Source organism: Alosa pseudoharengus, unplaced genomic scaffold (assembly GCF_046254945.1).
Source record: "Alosa pseudoharengus isolate Yale_2024_CS ecotype anadromous, Long Island Sound unplaced genomic scaffold, YU_APseudo_1.1 YU_APseudo_1.1_scf_13, whole genome shotgun sequence".
Classification (NCBI taxonomy): domain Eukaryota; kingdom Metazoa; phylum Chordata; class Actinopteri; order Clupeiformes; family Clupeidae; genus Alosa; species Alosa pseudoharengus.
The window spans coordinates 15,645,694-15,665,572 of NW_027468598.1; the positions used below are offsets into that span (position 1 = coordinate 15,645,694).

The following is a 19,879-nucleotide window of genomic DNA, read 5'->3' on the forward strand; positions in this document are numbered from 1 at the left end:
AAGTTTAATACATAAATGTACATAGCTGAAGATTGAGTCAAGTGCTCTCTCCCTTCCCCCCCCCCCCTCTCTCTCTCTCTCTCTCTCTCTCTCTCTCTCTCTCTCTCTCTCTCTCTCTCTCTCTCTCTCTCTCTCTCTCTCTCTCTCTCTCTCTCTCTCTCTCTCTCATCTCTCATCTCTCTCTCATCTCTCTCTTATCTCTCTCTTTCTCTCTCACTCTCTCCGAAACCGAATAAGGATGTGTTAAAACTTTACCTTAAGGCCAAAGTGTCAAGAAAGTTAGCCTGTGAACATACCGCTCCCTCAAACAAAATTCCAGAGACACAATAAACAGTGTACAAGTACCACTGAATGAACGGCACGGTGCGGTGCAGGTCATCTCCTTCCCCGCCCAGTCCATCTCTACTTGACAACCCTCAGTTCTGCCAGTGGCAGTTTTCTCATTGTGTGATAACAAGCCTGATCAAATCCCCAACCATTCTCTGTTACTGAGGCTTAGATGAGGCAGGGGAGTGAACTTATCGATTTGCTCTCAACACGCAACCAAAGTGAGGGGGAAAGCAGTGGGGAAATGCCACAAAATTCACCTTTGTGGACTCAGGAAATACACTCAGACAACAACAACAACAGCAGAACATACATGACTAAACAACAGAAGACTACAGCAGTTATAAAAGCCTGCTATTTTTTAGTTAGTGATGGAGAAATGTCTACAGCTACTCATCCATTGACCTAGTATCAAAAAACAGATCAGGCATTATTGTTTATATCAGGGATGTCCAAATTCTTCCCTAAAAAGTGAATGAATCCCTCCAATCCCCCCAAAATTTTTTATCAGAATGGAGGGCCACTGATTAAAAATAAGTGATACATTAAATTGAATGTTTTGTCAGTATGCAACTGCATCAGCGCCTCACAAGCTGTTGATCAAGCTGTTGATCTATGCTGACAGGAGCTCCAGAGTGCCTCCACAGTACCCCCCCATGCCCCCCGTAAAAAACTGTGGTCAGATAATGAACTGCAGCTAACCCTTAAAAAGCTGTTGGGACAAAAATTCCCAGCGGCTGACACACACTTGGGACTAACAAGTGGGGCCAAACAGGGGAAATAACGAGTGCAGGGGCCCGAAAGTGGGCACCACTGGTCTATACCAACGTGGTTATGTGAGGAAAAGGAGGCCGCACCACTGAGGGATTACATATTGTGTTGGTTTCCTTCTAAAGCTTGACGCAAAAGTCTCGCTCAGTTTGAACCATCATGTTTGTTGATCCACTGCAGTTGCAATGAAGAACCAAATTCACTGGCAAAAGACTGGCCTGGCTTCGTGAAGTAGAGGCCAAGAGCCAGGTTTGTGGCAGAGTGGTGTTCCGATCTCATTTGTTCATCATCTCGGAGGGAAAAAAAAGCCTCCTCCCTTTTCACTTCATCCCGTTTGATTTATGGGCGTTCCGGACTCCATTCCTCTCCGAGGGTTTATAATGAGAATCTTGGTGCCACCTCATTAACGGACGCTTCGTGGGCATCGCTCTTTCTCCGCTAGGCAAATTTGCTGAGGCACAGGGGCCATCTTTATTTTATTCCCATGCTTATTTATCTATTTAATTCATTCTCACAAAAAGACCTGCAAAAACAAACTCGCCACTGCTTTGTTGGGCTACCAGAAAGTCTCGAAAAACTCCCTTGTTTGACTTCTGTAATATATGGAGACATTGAGGTGGTGGCTTTGTTTGATTCTGTTCCTTCAATCACTAATGACGTCTAAGGAAAGCGATCCAGTCTTTTCTGGCTGGGAGCAGTCTGAGGGGGTGCCCTGCAGTCCACTGGTGCACAGGAGCCCTGGCACTTGCATGACCTGCTAGAACTCTCAGCTGGCCCCACTGCAAAAGGAGAGGGCTCACAGGAGACAGTGAAACTTCCGGAGCGGAGTGAAAAAGAGAAAAATGGAAAGGGATAGGAGGAGAGACGGAAGAAATGACAAAGACCAACACACACACACACACACACACACACACACACCATAATCTTGCCTTACTCAGCTCCCTTCAGTACAAAAAAAACAAGCAACTGTAAACTAGACCTATTTTGTTTTTTTGTTACGGTTTTTGGCTCAACGCAACAGCAGTCAGAGACAAGGTCACGGAGAAAAATGTGGCACACTTAAGACAACATTTACCGCCAGGTGAAAAATGCCCTTTCATTTGCAGACAGTGATACCTTATGATGCACCTACCGAATATCCCTCTGTGACATTCAACATGCACCCCACACAACAACACTCTCCTCTCTAGTCACCGTCAAGCAAGAAAAAATGGAACATGGGTGCCTGCTTCTCCTCAAACGCTCTGCATTAGTCAACTTGCAGGCCGTCAGACACACCACACACCTGGGAACGAATGATTTACAGATGCTTGAGTGTGTTTGTGTGCGAGGTGTGCCACTGGTTTTATTTCATAAGACTGCGGAGACATCATCAGCATTCTTCACGCATTTGGAAAAAAAAAAAAAATATTACAGATTATCTCGCAGCTAATGTCTCCGGCAGAGTGCTAGCGGACCGGCATGCGAAAGGCAAGCCATAATGATAATGTTTCTGTTCACAATCATTACTCACAAATTGCTATAGTCTGAGGAAGACAACAGAGGGTGTGAGAGAGAGATAGACTGAGAGAGAGAAAGAGAGAGAGAGAGGTGGAAAAATGATGCTCATCTCCATATTTTCATTATTGCTCAAAGGCAGGAAACAGTGATAATTCACAAAGTAGCAGATTCACTTTTAATAGGCGGAAGCCAATGAGGCTAATGGCTGCATCTTTGTTATTACCTTCCATATTGTTCCAGGGGAATGGTTAATAGGTAAAGCCTGGGCCATTTACACAGGCAGGCAGTCTCAGTCCTCAGGTCTCTTTCGTTTCACTCATGAACTCTCAGACGAAGTACAGTGACATTTGCATAGCTGTGTTTACGACTCCTTTGAAATTACTGGCTTGTTATAAAACCACAATGTTCCCTGACTCAAATTATGACACGCAAGACGTGACTAGCACAGGCCTTCATAAAGCTTTTGGAAGTAAGGGATGAAGAGACCCTGACACAGCCATGTTATGACTTGAAACTTTGAGATTTAACTTAGTATTGTGGTCACATGTTGGTTCATATTGCGTTTTAGAGCTCATTCCAACTGACTGAGCTCTCTAGAGTAATGCAGCAACTACCAATGCGCACAAAATCCCCAGCATCAATTTCAGTGTGATCTAGGTACGTTTATTAAATGAGGTCTATTCCAGTCGGGCAATGAAAATGCGACCATATCCTTAGTCCAACGCCACACTAGCCTTTATGTCAAAGCCAATTAAATAACACAGAAATGCAGAGTCCAGCAAAATGTGATGAACAAGAAAGAAGAAAAGAATGGGGCCCTTTGCTACATTTAATTTGTCACGGGTCTCACATGCCACACCATTTCTGATATTTCACCGCGCTGCTCCACTAGCTTCATTTCTCATTACGGCACAGAAAGAAGGGAAATATATTTCACACGTAATGTGCCGAGCGCAATACCAAAGATTGTTGCACTGTATTACTAAGATTCCGATGTCAGACACATTTGTATTCCTGCATTTCTTTGTTTGCTCCCCTTTTCACTTCTCTTAAAGAGATGTGAAAATGAATAGCCACCATTTCGATTTTGACACTTCTTGAAATTGGTATCTGGCACAAGTAAAAGAAAAAGTTTGAACCATGGAAATAAAGGACTTCATTTTCTCTAACTACCAATATAACCGCTCAAATAGCACCAGCATGATAAAGAATGCATGTACAAGTAGTTGTGATGGTGTTCTTGGAGGCAAATATGACTTTAACTTGGTCCAAATTGGTCCCGTCTTCAACCTGACACGGATCTTGATGCATTCTCCATCCATCACTCTCCCTCTCTCTGGTTTGTCCTCTCACCATGTCTCCTCCCCACCCTGGCACAGGCAAACTGACATGACACACTGGAAAAGCAAGTTACCACTACCATGCATACACCCATCTGTAGAGCTAATTTAACTGGGATTAGATAGAAGGCTAATATGACATTTCAGAGAGAGAGAGCGAGAGAGAGAGAGAGAGAGAGAGAGAGAGAGAATGGAAAGGAAAAAAGGAGTAAGAGAAACTGCTTGGGAAGTGTCACACTGAGAGAGAGAGAAAGAGAGAGAGAGAGAGAGAGAGACCGACAGCTAGACGAAGATGGCAAAAGAAAAAACGAGTGACCGAATTGAGCGAATGAGCTAACGAGCCAGCCTCGCTATAGTATGATTAGCGATGGACACGGCGCCTGTGACGCACTGAGGGAGCGATCAGCTGCACCATGAGGCTGTCGGTGGAGTCCAGCTGAGAGGGGGCAAGAGCAGGGGAATCATGGGGAGGTTATGGAATATGGCAGATAACCACTCTGCAAAGCCCACTAGGGCATACAAGAGGCCCTAAATTAGCCTGCAAAATAAGCTGGTTTGGAAGTGTGCTAATCCCTGATCTGAGAAAGGGACACAGCTGCCAAAACACTAAACAAATGAAGGCAGACTTCTGTTTTCTTTGTCCCACCCCCAACTTCCTTCCCATTTTGTTTACTGGTGAAGGAGTCATGGGCGTGAGAAATCGGAATTCGAGCTCCAAGTCCGCAAATGTGGTGAATGTCACATCCAAATCCCAAAGCTAGCAAAGACTTAAGCAAGTCTTATAAAACATTTTGGATTTCACTCTACATTTGCAATCTAGTGGTAAGACGTCTGTGGGATGACTGCAGTGGATGAGGGGGTTGACCGCGGCCAAAAATTATACCCAAAAGTCTGAGTTCAGTTTAGAGACGTTTCTTGGTGGAAAAAAGAGACTTTTTAAATCTGGCCCCGAAACTGCGACAGTAAAGGACAGGGGGTCAGTTGAGAGCAAGCTGCTGCCTCTGATGCACCTTGGCAAGAGCTCAGAAATGGACAGCACGTCACATTAATGCGAGACTATTTACATTTTAAATGCCTCGATGGAAAAAAATGACTACAAAGTAGCTCTGGTGATGCCGGTGGGCACTGTGATGTGACGGTTGGAATGTGTGTGCCCCCCCCCCTTTCACTTATCACTTCATAACAGAAATAATGCACCAGTACACATGAGGAATTAGTTCTGATAAGGCTGTCTGCCACCTTAAAGCTATATGAACTGGACACAACAAACACAATAACTCAACAAAGTTATACATACAGTAAGAGAAGGTATACCTGTATAAATAATATATATATTATATTATAAATCAAGCTATTTGGAAATGTTACGTTTCAGAAAATATTCACACTTTGTGATCAAATCTGTTATCTCGAATTTTTCAGCTCTTTAAACACAGCTTAATTCAAATACTTCCACACAGTGTGAGGCAATGAATATCTCAATGAGGGGACAACAGTATCTGATTGCTGCAATACAACAGTAATCAGCTCACAGACAGGCAAACGGAATCCTGATAACAGGCATTACATGATAGCTGCTATAACTGCTAGGCTGTCTAAAGAATTAAAAATAGCAAGAATGAGTCATAGACCTTCAAAGTTAACAGGAAACACTATTGTAAAGCTCGGCCTAGAAAACTCATTTTTGAACGATAGTTTCCTCTTGTGCAACAAACACAGCCCATACAGGCCGATGCATCTGCTCCTGCCCATCCTAAAATACTCCTCTTGCCCAAGTTTATCAAGCCCTCCTGAGCAAACTCCACAAGATCAAGGAGCATGTTCCAGTCATGTCTAGTCTACAACCAACCACAGACTCTAAAGCGGGTAATAACAGATTATTGTGTAAGCAATGCATTGATTGTCATGGACTTCACGAGATGGCAAATCAGAGGGCAGAGTTGCTAGCCTCCCTCTCTCGGTCTCTTTTTCTCTGTCTCTCTCTCAGACTGGCTCAAGGTCACGTCAGTAACCCCATCCCTCTGTGGTCTCCCTACCACAACACTGTTCAACATGCCCTAATGAATCCAGTTCTGTAATACAGGAAATGTCTCTTCTAATTGGAAGTCTGATTTAACTTCACTCCGCGGGCTCCTAATATGGTGGCAGGCCTCGGGGGAATCAGTTCAAAGGACACAGCAAGAGAGCGAGCGAGAGAGAGAGAGAGGGAAGAGAGAAGTGAAAGAGAGAGATGCCTTCCAAATGGGAGGCATGCATCAAAGCGATAACCCCCCTATCCTCTATTCCAACCTCCCCCATGCTCCAAACACCTCAGGTAGGTGTGGCTATTGCCAAACCTAATTTGAGTTTCGCCTCACTTGCACGGACCAATTTTCGCCTCCCTCAGAAAGCACAAACAAAAACAAAAAGCTCCGATGTTGTGCTCATCTCCCCTCTCTGTGTTATTCGTCAAAAAGCAGTTATTTCCATAAGCAGAGCCACATTGCAATTACTGCTTCCACAAGCCAGATGACCTCACCAAGGGAGCAGATGGGCTATTAGGAAAACACACAAAACAATCGACACAGACTTAACCAAGTGAGAGAAGGCCATTCACCGAGCAGCAGAATACAGGTAATAATCATTTACAGCAGAGCATCAAGCGATTATTAGCCCCGCAGTGCTCTGAGTGCAGGACTGAGCGAGACCAGGCACAAACACCGACTGCCTGACTCAATGACGACATCCCCAATTACTGTCAAACTGATCAGTACCACAGAGCCTCTCGTAACCTCAATCGTTCAGCAGTTCAGAGTTTACTTGTTCTTCCAAGCCTTGGAAGTGACATGTAATACCGTCTTATGGTTTTATTTTTCGGGTATTTTTTTCTTCTTCTTTCTCTGCCTAACAAAGACGGTGGTGTAGAACAGATTGAGTAGCTTCAGAAACGCGACGTTCAAGCGTAACTTAAAGGAAGCAATTTTTTTTTTCCATCTCGTGTAGGGGGAACATGAAAAATCTGTCCCGTCTGATCTTGTGGCCTCTTTTCTTTCCCTGTGTTTCAACTAGTCATCCTATAGGGAACCAAAGCAAGACCGGGGCTCAGGGAACGCCGCACTGTCAATTTACATGGCCAACCTTTGAAGACACGCAACAGTAAACACAGGCAGGGGCGCTAATTAACAAATAGCAACGTGGGGGTTTGGTGGCTATTTTTTTTTTCCTTTCTGACCCTTATGGCTCCACATCCATGCCGGGGGCTCTCAGCTGAACATTAAAGAGATATCTGGTCTCTACATTACCTGGTACAGTAGGCTGCTTGCCCCGGAAAACTGCTGATGGATGGGCCGTGGACGTCCAGCGATGGAGGCGGGGGAAAGAAAGTCCCAGAATCAGGGGGAAACCACACAATCACTCATCCCTCCTCGAAGTCACACCATATTATTTGCTCCCAAAGACCATTTTTTAGCAGAGTGGCTTCTGTTTCCAACACTTCCCCCTATAGCGGTGCCTGTCTGAAAATGTTGGCTCAGTGGCTTGGAGAGAGAGAAAAAACACACACAAGGCCTGGCACCTCTCTAAGGGGACGAGGCGGCAGCAGATAACAGCATCCCTATGGGAGCCCATACTGACAGCCACTGTGGAGCCCATTGTTAGCAGTAAAAGTAAATCTGCTGGATATCAACCTATACTACAGTTAGTCTAGACATGAAACCTGGTGGCATGTGGCTGGACGCATGAGAGCGTGACAAGCCCATGTTGCTCATTAAAGGGTCAGTAAGTTAATAAAGTAATGGTGAAGATGAGGTTATTATAAAATACTCCCAGTTGCTGGATGCTAAGGACCATCTATTAGATCCTAATAAGAACCATTTTGCAAATGTTCCCCTATGTAATTTTCAGGGACACATTTATCGTTTTATTTTTATAACAGTCCCAGTGATCTATAAGATTAATTTGTTGTGCTCTCTCTTAGTTAAATAAATAAAATGAACCAGTGAGGAATAAATGAAAATCAGTGCAAGGGCTGGCAGCTTTACTCTCGCATACACACACACACACGCACTAACACATACACACACAAAACAAACATAAATCGCCCTTCAAGGTTAATCTGCAGAAATCGCTCACCAGTCCTCTCTCTAGCTCCACTTGCACAGCTCGGCGAAGACAAAGAGCGACTGCTACGCCCTCCACACATAACGACCCCCACATACAGCGCCACCCGCTACTCAATCCTTTACAGTTGGGATGCTGGCTGATCAGGCGCCATGGGAACAACCCATTCCTCTGGCGTCGGCCGCAAGCCACCAGATCGCTTTGAACAGCACTCCTACATTAACTCTGTGATGCTGAGCGTGACATTACTGTTATCAATACTCTGGTACCTCAGCACACATTGCCTCTGGAGGGGGTAAGGATGAAGGGTAGGCAGCACTGGTCTCAATCATCAATTGTCTGACCCCCAACAGCACCCCCCACTGGTCCCCAGATAGCTAAAGCCAATACACTACAAGTAATACAAATATATTATGTAAATATATCTGTATATAAACAATATGTATAAATGCACTACTTTGCACACAGACACAGACACAGACACAGACACAGACACACACACACACACACACATTTTAGTCTACTATGAAAACAATGAATAGTCATTGCATACAGCTACAGTAGTTTATGCCCTTCTTTATAGCTAGTGAGAGAGAGAGGGAGCTTGTGGTTGTGTGCATTGTGTGTTGCCACAGCTGTTGAAGGCGTATCTAGCACAGCCCCAGGCCGCCGTCACTTCTCCAGCGGGCGTGGCTGACTGATGACCTGTGTTGTCACGGACGTGACTCGGCGGCAGCGATGTGCTAGAATTACTCACAGGGGGTCCGCAGGCTTTAGGGCCAGTCAGCCTGACCCCATTATTCCACACATATACAGATGTACACACACACACAGTTTACATGCACACCCATACTCACACATTGAGCTGATTTGAGCTTCTAATAAACAACTGAGAGCTCATTGGGGATGGGCAAAGTCTCTGCTGGCTAGCAGCTGAGGGAGCATATTTAAGCAGGCTGTCAGGCTATTGTCCAACCATCCTTTCCAAATAAGACAATAAAAATTGGGTCATGTTGTTCACTGCTCACCAGCAAACCATAAAGCTACAAGCTAGATACTAAGCGAGCATCTCAGTCTCGCTATGGGCAAAATCTCTCTCTCTCTCTCTCTCTCTCTCTCTCTCTCTCTCTCTCTCTCTCTCTCTCTCTCTCTCTCTCTCTCTCTCTCTCTCTCTCTCTCAAATGCAGATGTGCTCAGTTAAAGCTTAAAGCGCCCTCCTAAATGCTAAATGAAACTTCATTACCAACGCAGACGGTAAACAATCTACCACGCGTAGGAATGGAGGATGTTGATTATTCAGCTAATTGGCAGCGGTATCAGGTAGAGCTATGCTCAAATTACTGAAACATATACAGGCATGATTTAATCAGAATCGCTTTCCACAATTTGCATGTATAATACCTGAGGGTCAAGAAAGGCACACACACAGCGCGGGAGAAACTGGCCAGCGGCACGAATATTTTAAAGGCAAAGGAAACGGTTTGTTGACGCCAGGCAGATTAAAACACAAGTGAACCAGGCAGCTCAATGGCTTTTCATTAACTCTGCATATATGAAACGCAAGTTATTATGCATTACCAGATTAAATGGTGAACGCAAGTCGTCTTTCGGCTTGGATGACTGGAATAAATAGCTGTTTCTGAATTTCTGAAGGTTTTTATTTTTTATTTGCAACGGTCCAAATGTAGCTGTCGAAGCAATTGGCATCACAAATGCAATATGGGCACTTCCCTCTTTTTTTCCCTGAGCAATGGAGTCCACTTAAATTACACACCACCCAATCAACATCTACATAAAGATCCAGACTGTAAAGGGCAGTTTCATTTCCCTCAGGATTTGAGTATCAGGCAAACCCATCTCAGAATCTAAAGTCACATCTGTCGGTTGGGATAAGAATCTAATGCTTTGCAATGGGGCTCTCTCTGAAATGCAGAACTGTGTCGCTGGATTTCAGAAAAGCATTAGCAAGGAGGTAGTATGCATCTAGAAGAATCATGCTCTTTTCAAGATTCTTCTTGGAGAAAAGTATTTAGTGCAAGCATCTGTGTACAAAGTGAAATGCATGTCATACAACAAACCATAATCTGAATGAAATGTTGTCATTGGAGGTTCAAATAAATAATTTTACAGGGTGTAATGACACATCTAGAGATAGCTGCGTGGAGCCAGTTCTAATCGGGTGGGCTAGCACAAAGAAACCACAGCCTTTGCCATTCTGTACAATCAAAAAAATTATTCAAGGGATGGTTTTAGCATGGTAGCCTCTCTGTTGAGTGAAATCCTCTACCTAAGGCAACAGTGCTCAGTGTATCTGGCTGCCTCTCAAGCAACCCACAGCTAAAGCAGCGAGCGCAGCAGATTCAACACAGTCTTTCAAATGTAGAACAACACCTGGGCTGCCCAGGCAATGTGGCGGGTGTCAACACGGTGGCTCTGAGTACTTTCAGGCTGCCTGGCTGGCACACAAAGTCATGAGGCTGATTTGCTTGAGCATCCGCCCACGGAAGAAGCGCCGAATGAATTCAGTGAGGCGGAACCACGAGGGTGCCTCCAAAAATCGTATTCTCGCTGGTTAAAGCTGCTAAGAAAATCACAAGTCAACATCCCCCACGCCGCCAGCCCCTCCACACCCCTCCTGTTTTTATCAAATAACATCTTTTAAGACATCTTTTATTACTACCATTTTTTGTATCCTCCTCTGTGACACGTTTGTTTATTTATTTAATTTCGCCGACAGCCTTTTTCAGCTCGCTTACATGTTTAATCGGGCCCCGTACATGTTTCACAGCGACGCCCACCCAGTGCATAGTGACCTTCTGCGCTGGTTCCAGCACTCACTGGCCTCAAGGGGGCCCATTTAACCAGCCCAAGACCCAGGAAGACAGATCAGACGAGCCAGCTCCTTTATCTGGAGCAGTGTCATCACCTGTTAGAAACTACTGAAGGCTAACCATGGATAATTGCTGTCTTTTGTGTGACTGAGAGGATATCGGACTCTTTTACCAGGAACAAATAGGTGAGACTTGACCCATGTCTAAAATGACCCATGCCTAAATATTGTACACATATGTCTCCTAATACCTTGTAAAAAAACACTGGATGAAATGTTGATTGTTTTTGATAGATTTGATTAAATCTGCAACTGTTCATTAGAATAAGAAGATAAATTATGGGAAATATCCTGACTTATTTCTAGGGCACAAGCAGCAGGATTCAAACAACCAAGACCAAAATTAAGGTTGGTTCGCCCTACGCTGAGAATCCCCAGGATCACACAGGATGACAGGGTTATGTTACTACAGGACAATGGGAGGATTGTAAAATTTCACAGTTCGGGACTATTAGCAATTGGTGTGTAATGTATCTCTTTTGTGTATGCATAACCATGCACTAAAATTGACTGCCCAGGGACAACGCTTCAACTAACCTATTATAAGAGGCCACTTAAGCCCTTTTCAAAACAACAGCAGCTTTTGACAAGTTAAAGGAGATTCATGATTATGGATAAGGCCACTCTTTATGCAAGAAAAACATCAATATTGACATCAAACTGGTGGGAAAATCAAGGTCCTTCATCACAAAAGGGTACTTCAACAAGCAGAGCTAAACCACTGAAAATTAAAGAGACCATTTGAAAAATGCCAGTCGGATGACCAGCACTGGCCCTCTTGTCACAGTCATAGTTCACAGGACTGTTTAGCTTTCGCTACAAGCCACCAGAGGTACCCTCCTGAAAGACCTTGGGGGAAGAAGAAACAACACGTGGCATGGCTTGCGCTTTGACCCTTAACTTCTGCAGACAAGCGCCGCACCTAGGGTAAAAAAGCATCCCAGCCAAAGTGAGTGATTACTCTGAGAGTCACTCAGCCAGCCTGCAATGTGTAGGGCTTTGTCCAGGTTTAGCTGTGCATATGGTTTAGAAAAGGGAAAAAAAAGACAGCAAGAAGACTCCCACCTGGTATATCAAACATTAGTCAAAGGAGGAGGAGCAAGAAGAAAACAAGTAACAGATCAACAACAAAATCAGAACATAAGAAAAACAACAAAAGTAAGACAGGACTAAATGCCCTACCATTCTCGGTGTTCTCGTGTTCGGTGTCGGTCAGCGTTAGGTTGGAGTTGGCCCGGCTGGACAGGCAGGAGCTGCGGCCCGATTTGGTGTTTTGCCGGCCCCACAGCCGGACAGCGTGCTCTGGGGACATGATGCCGTCGGTCTCGGTGTCTGCGTCCGAGCCCACGCTTACAGAGTAGTCGCGGTGGGGCAGGCCCAGATCTGTCCGGTAGGCCGCCACGTGAGAGGGGACAGCTTCGCCAAAGCCCAGATCACGGAGAGAAAAGTCTGCCCCTGCAATGACAAAGTACAAAAATACATACATGCTCATATAGACACATAGCCATGCAAGGATACACATGCAGGAGCACAGACGGACACAATTGGAGTACATACAATGCACACAAAACAAACATTATTGTAGGGCTTAGCTAAGCACATGAGGCAGTTATGGAGCTAATTTATTGAGACAAACATGAGAATAACTGAAATATACAGTACATAAGAAGGATAATTTGTATATGTAAAAAGTGGATTCTGGACAGAACATTATTAAAAAAGCTCTGAGCCATTACATTATATTATCCTGATTTGTGGGCATAAAGCAGATTAATAACTTACTATATCAAAAGTCCTTCAGAACAAAGAACACCACCTCATCCACTAAACTGTGTTGGAGTGCTTTAATGTGATTATTAGAGGAGTAGCTCTTTTTAAAAAAAAGAGGGGTTAACAGTGCAACAGCTTTTCCATGACTTGCAAAATCCTACAATTACAAGAGGGAGCTGCACCAAAGACAAGGCATACAAAAAGAGCCAGAGTGCTGGTGTGGTCGAGAGCAACAATGCATTTAGTATTCATGGGGAGTAAAAAGGTTTGCGAGCGGATGCTTTCTTCCCTAGGTTGCCATCATCTGGACACATTAGAAGGTCATAAAAGACATCAGAGAATCCGGACACACCTCACCCTGTCGTTAAATTCAGTCTCAAGTAATGTCAGGTCTACAACAGCGTAATAAGACCTCCTTTTAAAGTTTCTTAGATAGCCTACATTAAATCCTGATCAAATATCACACAGTTCGTTTTAATTGCCTGTAAGAGATGGCTCTCTAAAATGTTTCAGGAGGACATGCCACAGCCCCTAAAGAGCACTTTCCTAACAATTATTAGAGATATTTCATATCAATAAATCATGTAATGCTTTCTAGTTAAAAACACTACAAGTACACCTATAGGCAAATTGATACCTTGTTGAAGACAAAGGAAGGTTGCATCAAATATTGATTAGATTTTTCTTTTTTTGTTTACTGCTTATTTTATGTTGTTATTTGATAAGTAGATTGATTATGTCATTATGTTTTTTCACATTTAAGCATTTTATTCCCAAGTGACTAAAACTTTTGTATGGTATAGCTTACACCATATTTTAAACATCTATACAAATTAATATATAAAATGAAATAGAACACATACATTGTCATGCTTGCGGTAGGAATTCACTCTGGTGGCAAAAGTGGGATGGACCGTTCCTTACCTTGCCTGCAGAATTCGTCCACCTCATGGTGTACCACGTCTTTGACCCTGCTTCCGTAGGCCAGCCTGGAGTCCTGGTCGAAGGCCTTGAGTGTCTCGCTGGAGCTGTAGGACTTGGGGTTAATCTTCCCGTCTTCACTGTCGGCCGAGGAGCTTGTGTAGCGCCGCTCTGTGTCCCGCCGGGAGGTCAGCGAGCGATAAGGTCTGCGTTCCTTCACTTCCATGGCGACCTCTTCTCTTTTGTCAACATCAAAAGGTAAGTGACGGAGTTCAGACCCAGAAATGCTGTAGGTAGAGAAGGTAAAAGGACAAAGAAGAAAAGTTCTTGGTTAGATTTTTTCAGTCTTGCCAGTTACTTTTTTTTCCCCCTACTCACATTTTTCCACTTAAATACATGAACAGTTTGAGTGAGAAATTACCATTTATTTTGGCTCACAACCTTCCTCTCTGTAAAATGAACCTCTGGAAAGCACTACATTAATATATTTCAGTGACAGCTGAGAATGTACTTTGGGTATATGCATTTAATTACAGTCATCTCATTTGGCTATACATGCGACTACAGACTACTGAGCAGAGTAGGTTTCTTCCTCTGCCTCCATTAATACGGACCTGCAAGGTCTCCATTTTCAGAGCATCATAATAAATTTCACTCAGACGACAACTTTTATCTGTATTGTAACCTATTTTTGGTTATGACACTTTGCTTTTTTTAAAGCATACTCTTTAAATATATTGCTCTTGGTCTGAGTCTGAAGCTCTGAACATTTTTTAGCTGACACCAAAATGGTCACACCTCATAGGCACAATATCCCTGCAATGACCGTAATATTATTAAGACACTAGGGACAGTTGTATGATCGTCTTTATGTGATATGGCTTTGATGTTTTTCCAAACAGCACGACGGCATGGGGCGAGATTTGTGCAGCGATGCAGCACCACTACAGCGTTTGCTGCAAATACAGCAGTAAGCGACCAAGAACCAGCAGGATTAATTTTTATAAAATACTGCACAACAAATCTTACTCCCATAAAGTTTACGATCCGAGGTCCCCACAAATATTCCCTTTTATGTGCCACGGAAAAATGCTGCAATCCAAGCAGCCCTAAAACTGGCAGGTGTCCTTCCACAGATTGCACTGTTTATAACACATCAATCACTGCAGGCGCCAAAGTGGAAAGCCCCACAAACTGCGGAGGATATTGAACCAGTAGGGGTGTTTAAAGTCAGACTTGCTCATAAACCTATGATAGATAATGTTCAATAAAAAAGCAAAAGGGAAAGGAAACAATTAATTAAAATCTATTGGAAAATAATTTACATCTGCACTAACAAACATTTGGGGAATAAAACAACTATGCTCCATCGCTATGAGCACATTTGAAAGGCTAATTAACCTGCTTAACTTGCTAAGCAATTTGCTGAATTCAACAAATTGGCCAGCCAAGACAGCAGTGAAGTAGAAAAATTAGGGCAATATGCAGAGGCTTCAATTACACCACAGCATATGCTAATCTGATTTTGCAGGTAATATTAACTGGCGAGGAAAAAACAAAATGGCCTGTTGTTAATGACAGCAGTAGCTGCAGCAACAGAACAGTTTTTCCGTTAGTAAGGTTATATGGTCCAGATAACAATTTATAGATGGTGGGCCCTGCCTTGGCAGGTTATCACATGGTTGTGGAGCTATTGAAGGGGGCTTAAAGCATGTCAATGTGGATTTATGAAGTTGATTAGAGGATAGGTCATTGTTTTCTCTAAGGCTCACTAAAGGTAGAGAGATTTCCCACAGGCTGATTCATTTAATTTGCTCCACTTCGACGGGGTCTTTGTTCCAAATCAAGTGCGTCACACAACTCAGGGTAAATTATCTCAAATTGATTCCGCTCAAACACTGTGCTTCTTTTTTTCGTTTTTCATTTTACTCATATGTAGCACAATGGTCCGCTGTATGAGAATCAATTTTGAACCATAGCCGTGGATCACAATAAGAACGGCCACAAGATACTTACAATCAAGCAAGTGACATTTACAACTACATTATTTTCTTCTCAAAAAATATTTAAAAAAACGGGACATAAATAACAAGCTCACTTTTCACAAAACACTGTAATGGACAAGAGAAAAAAATGTGTGCTAAGTATTCAGGACAATATGTCAGTTCAGTTCAGGCTAGGCTTTTCTGTCAGAGGATAAGCCGTTTAAGTCCACTGTATTATAATTGTGCGGGATAGACCCGTAATCCACAGTAAACTATATCTATTCCCCCCACCAAACCCCTACCCTAACTCTAACCCCCTTCATAATAAAAGGTCTTTATTGGAGCCGGCTTTGTGGAGCTGGGGTCACCTTTTGTAGGGCCCTGACAGCTGAAAAGATGCCAGTGATTAATGACTTTTGGAGACCTCTATACAAGGACCTCCGCTGCTGACAAAAACAGCGTTTCTCTTTGTAACAAAAAACATTTTCAAAGTGTACTTAAGGCAGCTGCTTGTGCATTTGGGAACCATTTTGCTTTTTGGATTGCTAATTCGTCGACTTTCTGCCCAGTCTCCAACAACCTTCCTTGGCCATGCAAATTGAAATGGAACTAAAGACAGTCACCACGGCCACCCCACACCCCCGCTTCTGAAGTTTGGGGGTGCTCTGTAGAGGGCATTCTTTCAACATTGTTTCTAAGGTTCCAAGGAGCTCCACTCTAAGAGGCAGCCATGTCTCCTTTGCATACTGCTTCCTCTCCATTGTAATGTGGCTGGTGCACCCAGACTTCATACCTTCAGGGCCATGGGAAAAGGCTGTCCAACCTTTCAGCAAAGTGACGGGCGACAAATACAGTGTAATGCCAAATACACACACAGAGGCTTTGTATTACGGCTGTTATTCTGCCAGCATTAGTTACTAAAATAGTTAGGCTGAACTGTATGCAACTAGCATAAGCATACCAGCAAATAACAAATTCCACACTTGCTTTAACTTTGAATTTCCAGCAGAAAACATCCTGACTGCAATATAAATGCTAACTAAAAAAAAGACACTGAACACACTCATAGCCACACAAACAAACACACAGACAGACACACACACACACACACACACACACACACACACACAGAGAGACACACACAGACACACACAAGACTTAATTACAAAAAGTATTTGCGGAGGCAGATAATAAATGACTAGCATGGTCCTGAAACTCAAAGACTTAAGATATTCATCTTGCACTATTGTTTCAAAGACAGCTGCTCCACTCCCACTCGTGAGCGGGGAGGGCGGTGTAAAGCCCAGACATATCTATAAAAATGATCTGCTGCTCTCTTTCAGTGTCCTGATACAGAAGGAAATGCCACAGATGAGTTAACTTTCCAAACAAAGCATGAGCACCTCTCAGACGCACAGCCCAACAGTCACGCATATAAGATGAAGGCCAGGTCTGCTCGGTCTGTGTGTGTGTGTGCGTGTGTTTGTGTTTGTGTTTGTGTTTGTATGTGTGTCTGTGTGTGTGTGTGTGTGTGTGTATTGGGGCTTCTGTCATCATTATGACTGTAGAGTGTGGTTATAGATTTCTTGCTTGGCCCTGAATCTGTCCTACTGTGCTCACAGAACATACATGCATGCCTGAGCGCCCATTGAGGTTGGAACCGACAGCAACGACGGATAAATGGCAGCAAACCGCTATCAATATCTCCACTGAAAAAGGACATTAATAAATAAATAAATAGTAGCCCAACACCACACAAGGCAACTCACGAATCCTGGCGGCATCAAACCCCGTCCACTGAGAGACATGGTCATTTATTATGGCTGGCTGAGAGTGAGAGACGAAAGCTCACACAGAGAGGCTGATGCCCTCTGTAGGGGTTGGGGGGGGGGGGGGGGGGTCAGTGGCTGATGGTGAGATTTATGGGTGGTAGTATCTTTGCAAATGGAGGCTGTCATTAAATTAGGCCCCGAGAGTAATTCTTTCCTGCTCCAGGGCCACGACACAGTCTTTGCCTTTGAGCACTGATGGTGTATCTGTGGATCCTTTTTACCATGTGTCCATTTTGATCCATGTCAGGCTTCTAGGTATTTAAATGGAAATGCACTTTTAATCATATGGAAACATAAGCACATGTTTTTGTAAATTACTATGATTACACTCGAGCTTTTAACACCGTCTGTGATTCAGTTGCGGCAAGGGACAGCACTAAGAGGATCAGCAGAGTGAAATTTCATTTACGCTTCCGCAATGGAGTGCAAGGTCAGGGAAGGTTCTATGCCAATGACTTTAGCAGCAGCTCACCGTTTGGGTTGTTCAGAATTTTATAAAGTGTGTAATCCTGCCACATCATTAAACAATGTGTGGAGCTAGGTGCTAAAAGCTAACACAAGCCGACCTTCCGTTCTGAATTATTATCTGAATTATTATCTGCACTATAGCTAAGGGCTTCAGGGTCAAATTGATCAGGGAACTCCACCACAGGAAATATGAAATGAAAACATGCAATATGATAACCTAAGGAGCTTACAATGAAAAAGTAATATAGATATACATTTGGTAGCTTGCCTTTGAAGGTCACTGACCATATGAAGTCTGTTCACATACAGTGTATGCATAGACACACACAGACTCCCAAAGCAGGACACATAGAGGGGAGATGTTTTTTTAATCCATTCTAGTCTTGTGTTCTAATGCCCTTCTACTCTCTCTCTCTTTTCAACTTTGCAAGCTGGAAGGCCGCATGTAGGGGCCATTTTATCACTAAGAACAGAGGCCGAATTAGATTTGCCAAGGGTTTATTTAAAAAGTTAAAAATAGCAGCACCAAGCGACACAAATCCAGCCCAGAGCACACGCCTTGAAAGCAGAAAACATCTGTACACCACGCAGATTCCTTTCATATTCGTTGGTAATTGATTTCCTGAGAGACCACACCATTCCGAAAGCCAAGAGGCGATAAAAGTTGCTTTTCATTTTTAGTCTGTAATCCCCTTGGCACTACCCATTTTAAAAGAGATTACATAACAGCCTTCTCTCTCTACCAAAAATAACAAGAGCCAGTTTGAAAAATTCTGTTAAGAAGATCTTCGCAGCAAACCTGCATATGCACACATTTCTAACCACGCTGACCCCTGTGCAACCCACGCCGGCTCCTTGCGGCACATCAGCAGCCCTGGAGCATCACAGCCTTTTGTTGTGTGTGTGTGTGTGTGTGTGTGGGGGGGGGGGGGGGGGGGGGGAGCTCCAAATTTGGAGGGGAGCTCACGGGGGAGCTGATCAGAGGTGGCACTGTCATTAGGATGTTGTTGTCACTTCCAGCTGCAGTTAACAGCCGTCCGCTGGCCAACACTGGCCTCTGCAATCTCCCAGGGGTGGGGGTGGGGTGGGAGTAGGAGAGGAACAGAGTGGAATGAGGAGGAGAAGAGTAGAGAGGGGGTGGTGGGGGTGGGATGGTTTTTAAACAGGCTCTATGAGTAAGTCTATAAGCTAACAGCAGACGCACCACTTACTCTCTTTTGGAGGCTGCATTCATAGGGCTCCTCACTACCGCAAGAAATGCCTGGGTCAACAGAAAAGTGTGTTTTCAATAGGAGCGAGTTTGGGGAGGGAGGGGTGAGAAGAAAGCAAGTAACTTAGAAAGAGTACAGTAGTGGTGTGTGTGTATGTGTGTGTGTGTGTGTGTGTGTGTGTGTGTGTGTGTGTGTGTGTGTGTGTGTGTGTGTGTGTGTTTGTCTTTGTGTGTAGATGGCTGAATAGCTTCCCATTCCACTCCTCTCTTAAGGTGATCTGAGACGGGTGGTGTGTGTGTGTGTGTGTGTGTGTGTGTGTGTGTGTGGAAGGGAGGACAGGAGGACAGGATTGGTTGGAGGTGGAGCACTTTTTCACGGTGAGCTCCTTCTCAACTGGCCTCCTTCCCTTCGGGGATCAAAGAGCAGCCCCTACCAGCACATAAAACAGCATCTGTAAAAAGCCCCAACGTAAACAGAAGTAGCCCGAGAGCACGGCTCCTGCAAACCCCCTGCTAGTAATCACGGCAAGCCATTCAAGGTTTAGGGCCTGCCAATGTAGAGGGAGAGAGAGAGGAGAGAGGGAGAGAGAGTGCAAACAGTAGCAGAACAGCATGACAGAGAGTTAGAGAGAAGAGAGAGAGAGAGAGAGAGATAGATAGAGAGAATGAAGAGAGAGAGAAAGAAAGAGTGAGTAAGAGAACTTGAGTGGGCCTGGGAATCACAGAGTAACTCACAGGTCGATACTTTGTCCACAATAACAATATCA

At 44.0% G+C, this 19,879-nt stretch overlaps 1 protein-coding gene across 1 annotated transcript in view; it reads right to left on the minus strand.

The window, feature by feature from the left end:
* The window catches only part of tenm4 (teneurin transmembrane protein 4), a 201,571-nt gene that overhangs the window by 151,231 nt on the left and 30,461 nt on the right, over positions 1–19,879 (minus strand). Inside the window, exons 2-3 of the mRNA XM_076281530.1 lie at positions 13,621–13,904; positions 12,109–12,381 (exon numbers count right to left, since the gene is read on the minus strand). Coding sequence (XP_076137645.1) covers positions 12,109–12,381; positions 13,621–13,843 — 496 coding nt within the window. The 5' untranslated portion in view covers positions 13,844–13,904. The remainder of the gene's footprint in view (positions 1–12,108; positions 12,382–13,620; positions 13,905–19,879) is intronic.